Source organism: Hipposideros armiger, unplaced genomic scaffold (genome assembly GCF_001890085.2).
Source record: "Hipposideros armiger isolate ML-2016 unplaced genomic scaffold, ASM189008v1 scaffold_47, whole genome shotgun sequence".
Lineage (NCBI taxonomy): Eukaryota > Metazoa > Chordata > Mammalia > Chiroptera > Hipposideridae > Hipposideros > Hipposideros armiger.
In genome coordinates this window covers 98,202-103,264 of record NW_017731397.1, presented here as the reverse complement: position 1 = coordinate 103,264, position 5,063 = coordinate 98,202, and the positions used below count along the sequence as shown (strand labels likewise).

At 37.0% G+C, this 5,063-nt stretch overlaps 1 protein-coding gene across 1 annotated transcript; it reads left to right on the top strand.

Annotated features, from left to right (window-relative positions):
- The first annotated feature begins 1,187 nt into the window (after positions 1-1,187).
- Positions 1,188-4,679, top strand: NPVF (neuropeptide VF precursor). The gene is made up of 3 exons (XM_019639885.1): positions 1,188-1,329; positions 2,730-3,136; positions 4,489-4,679. The coding sequence occupies exons 1-3, from the start codon at positions 1,192-1,194 to the stop codon at positions 4,538-4,540; spliced, it is 597 nt and encodes a 198-aa protein (XP_019495430.1). The 5' UTR covers positions 1,188-1,191; the 3' UTR covers positions 4,541-4,679.
- The last annotated feature ends 384 nt before the right edge of the window (positions 4,680-5,063 follow it).

The following is a 5,063-nucleotide window of genomic DNA, read 5'->3' as shown; positions in this document are numbered from 1 at the left end:
TTCGTGAGAAAGGCGGTACAACTCTTGACACAAAAGGTGCAATTTTATGGCCCGCTCTTTTGTGTATGCACCTCTTACGTGTCTGTGTCTAGAGGTAGCTGGAGCGTTGGAAATCAGTCACTGTAAGGCCTTTTTCTCCTGAGGGGGTTGAGTGGACAGGTGGGAACAAGTAATGATTTCTCTAGAACCCAGGCCATCTGGTGATAAGGCAGGTCCTTAAGAACGCCAGTGGTCTGCTCCAAAAGAGAATCGCTTTGGCATTTCAGTAAATCAGCGTTCCTTTCTGTAAATTCTTCTCTTATGCCACGATGTCAGTATGCCTGTGGCAATGGGAGATTACCTAAATAATATGGGCCAGGGGAGCAACAAAACCAGCACGCGTGTAACTTACCAAACCTCTGCTAGGGTTCTTTAAGGGCTTTGAGGAGCAAGGTAGGGTACCACATCTCACAGAAATAAAATCCCGATGATTTATATAGTTTCGCCAAATAAGGCCCACAGGGCAAATACAAAAGGCCTTGAACCGCCTCCAGCTTCTCCTGAGACAGCTAGTTTGTCAAAACGCCTATCTCATGGTCTTATGCACACCCTTCACGTTACAGTTGGCATTTACTCCTGAAGCTTTTTAATAACCAAACGGCGTTTTACAAAAAGTTAATTAATGGCATTTTATTTGCGGTATTATGTGACTTTGAATTTCTTTTCGCATTCTTAATTTTGCTTGACATTTTGAAAATACTATGCCTACCTCTTTCGTGTGATACAAAAACATTGTTAACATGGCTAGAATGTATTGAATACTATTTTTTTCCTTCTCCCAAGAATTGACGCAAACACCAAAATACTTTTTGTTTGAGCGAGGAGAAATGAAACATCCTGTTTGCTTGGAATCCTAATTACTATGGTCCCAAAGTTACCTAATTAGAAGCTCCTTTTTAATGAGGAAAATTATTTTCAGAGTTAATGAATTTATAAGCAGAAACATTGCTCTTCCCAGAATGAATTACCCACATTCCTTACATACATATTTTAGTTAAACTCTAATTAATATTAGTACTTAAAACATGTGGGATTAATTTAACTGTTAAAGCAAACTCTCCTTTGTTTTTAAACAGTATAAAAAGACCACAATTTCCCCTCTATGTAGACATCAGGCTGCACATATCAACTTAATTCTAGATTTTGGACAAAATGAAAGCTATTTCATCAAAACGATTCATTTTATCGATTTTGGCCACTTCGAGCTTGTTCACATCGAACGTCTTTTGTGCAGATGAATTAATGAAGTCCAATCTTCACAGCAAAGAAAATTATGACAAATATTCTGAGGTAAGTTTTTTAACTCTATCTAATGTGGCTACCATTAAGTATATATTTGTCCAGAGTCTAATACTTTTGTAAAGAGTAAGGAAGTTAGTTCGTGTTTGGTTTTTTTGTCAGACTTCAGCCTTCCCATGACAATGTGCTGATGTAACCTGTATTTTTAACACAACAGCAAAAAGGCCTGTTTAATGACAATTTAAGCATAAGATGTGATACTTAGCAAGCTAAGGTACATTCATAATTTTCAGTTGACTCAGAAGTACACAGTTGTAATAAATAGTTGCAGAAATAAGATCTGGATACATTTCAGCTGGACATTTGAATTGTCTTCAACTACAAACAAAATATTATGACATTGGTATTTTCTACTTACCTGTTATGAGCTGGTAATTTGTGGTCAATCTGTATCTAACTAAAATATTTATCCCTAGATGGTAGAATTGCAAGTTATTTTCATTTTATTTTTTATGCTTTTAAATATTTTCCAAATTTGCTGAAATGAGTATATATTACTTTTTACATCCAGAAAGCAATCATTTAAAAACCTTTATATGGACAAACCTTCATGATTAAACTAAATCTAATTGTACAGCTGCTGTATTTTAAATGGTTTCTTTAAAGTTGGTATATTAGTGGGGCAGTCACCCACAAACCAATTGGTGCTTTACTAAAAATGTAATTTAGATACTGCTAAAAATACAACCCGTTTCTTGAGAATTGCTTTTAGATTTAAAACTTCGAATATGAGCACGTAAAAAAGAAATTCAGTGAAGCATCTTCCAGCTATGCCCTAAAACCTGACTAGCATCTCTGTTTGCACATATCCACCACATTGGCCTTTCAAGAGGGGAAAACAAGAGACACATAAAGGCAGCAGGAGGTTTCTCTAAAATTAAAATATAAAAATATGTGAAATTCTCCATAAACAACATGAATCAAAACCTGACGGAGAATAACTGCAGTAAAATAAACTTTTGCCTCATTTCAATACCTCATTATGTTCCTGATGCTTGAACACATGGCTGTATTCACTATATATTTTTTATTAATATTTTATAGTTGTCTTACAATAGTCCAGGGACAGAGAAACTAGATGGCTTTAAGAAGCTTAACGCAAATTATTTTTTTTTAAAGTTTATCGGGTTGACAATTGTTAGTAAAGCTACATAGATTTAAGGTGTACAATTCTATAATACATTATCTATATATCACATTGTGTGTTCACCACCCGGAGTCAGGTGGTGAACATGCAAATTATTTATTAAAATATTCTGCACATTAAACACAAACTTTGTTTAGAGCTTTAACAATTCTACAGATTGAAGTCTGGATTTAAGTTAATTTGGGATTTGAATCAATTGCTTATAACAATAATAAATAATTTTAATGGTCATTTCTAATGACAGCCTCGAGGAGACCTCACAGGGGAAAAGAAAAGAAGTCTCAATTTTGAAGAATTAAAAGATTGGGATCCAAAAAATGTCATTAAGATAAGTCCACCTGCAGTCAACAAAATGCCACACCTGGGAGCCAACCTGCCCTTGAGGTTTGGGAGGACCGTGGAAGAAGAAAGAAGCACTGACCCAATGGCCAACCTGCCCCTGCGATTTGGAAGAAATACAGAGGACAGCCTCGCGAGACATGTCCCCAATCTGCCCCAAAGGTTTGGGAGAAGAGCAATGGCCATGAGTATCACCGAGGCACTGAAGGATTTGCTCCAACAATCCATGCAGCCCCCACCTGCCAATGAGTTACTTTACTCCATGGCCTGCCAGCCCCAAGAAATCCAGAATCCTCAAGAAAAACACCCAAGGTAAATACCTGAACACTGGTTACAATGTATGGGCAGTTATGTGCAGCTGGTCCTTCGCATCTTTCCAAAAGAAGTTTCTAGGAAAGTTAAGTTTCTTAGAAGAAAAAAGGCCTTAAGACACAGGGAAATAAACACCTGTAAATTGAGAAGTATATAGAAGAAGGTCAGGTACAAATGGGATTATAAGTATAAAGTAATGAGATGGCTTCTCCTAAGCCACACACGGGCCATCTCCTCACTCTCCAGACACACACTAAGTAGGAATATGCAAGGACAGGATTGGGGCTTTAAGTCTATGACATGGTGTCCAACATTTGACCTCTTAACATGAAAGGCCCCATACGAGGGAGTTGTCTGCAATTACAAAGGATGCCATCTCAGTAATCCAGGTCTCAAACTCAGGTTATCTTTCTCAACTTTAAATCAATTTTTTTCTTTTTTTCTGGATCTCATTTTATAAATTATTCCTGTTATTATAATCATTCTTTGTATTAGCATTTATTATCTACTATGTACAAATTAGGGTGCAAGGTACTATAAGAGGCTCAAAAATTAATAAGCTACCTACCTATTATTTCTAGTAGAGGGTATATGTGAAAATATATATTTTTTAATATGAAGTAGTCCATGCCAATTTAGTTAAGACCTAAAGGAAGTAAGGTGGCACGCGATGACACCTTATCTGTAAGACCTTCTCCAAACGCTCCTGGTTTATTTTTTACCATGGTACTTACCACCACCTAACATACTCTATATTTAGGGCCCATCCCATTTACTACAACTTCAGTTCTATAAATCCCACAATTTTGGTTCATTGCCCTATCCCCAATGCCTACAACTGTGTCTGGCACATAGTAAAGCCCTAGATATTTGACAGAATTAATGAAATGATATGAGAGGCACTAATGAGTTCCTACAGAGGGTCAAAGAAAAGAGAACGTTGTTTCACGTGAGAATCCAGGGATGTTCCGTGAGTTGGACTTTGAAAGGTGTCTCTATTTGAACATGCAGAGACTGGTGGGAGGAGAGAGGATATTTTCAGGCAAAGCAAGGAGTATGAGCAAAAGTACTAAAGCAAGGGAATCCAAGGGGAGAGGAAAGAAGGCGAGAAGGATGAGGTAAGAGCAGAGGGTGCAGACATTCAGGGCCACATAAAGGATTGGGGTGCTATTCACCAGGAAAAGGAGGACCACTGATGAGGATCCAATCAATATGTCACTCATTGCAAGTGCAACACAATTCAATTTAAGAGTAATTAGGCAATTAGGACCAAAAATGGTTTGTATTTTTATATGCTCTCACATGCTATTGTTCTGATGGATGAGAACATTTTGTACTGCTTACATTTTTAGGAGACTGGGATTCAAGAAAATAGAGGACGCAGAATTGCAACAAGAAAAATAAGAAATCCAGAGCTGGTCTCTAAAGGCGATATAATGCTGTGACCCGTGATCTGCACACTCTACAGTGATGACAACAATGAATGAAGCGTCACCGCGCTCTTTTAGTGGGTTATCATTGGCAGCAACTTTTTCTTGCCTGCACAGCTAGTATCTTGAAAGTTATTTAAAAAAAAAGTTTAAAGAATATTATAATGTAATGGTGAAATAATTTTTGTCTAAATAAAAAGATCATTGCAAATACTTAAGAAGCTTCTGATAACGGGAAGAGGAGGAGGGACAGGGAAGAGGAACGGGGAGGAGAAGGGAAGGAAAAAGTGGGGAGAAGGGGAGAGCCATATCACTATTCTATGTAAAAATCATGGACACAGTTGCACTGAAGTAAAAAATTAAATAGAAGGGTAGCCTGACAAATATTATGATGAAAATTAAATAATTTAACAGAATAACATAGTTGACAAATAAATGAACATGAATAAAAAAAATCACTTACAAACACGTTTTTATACACCCATCTGTTCCACTGT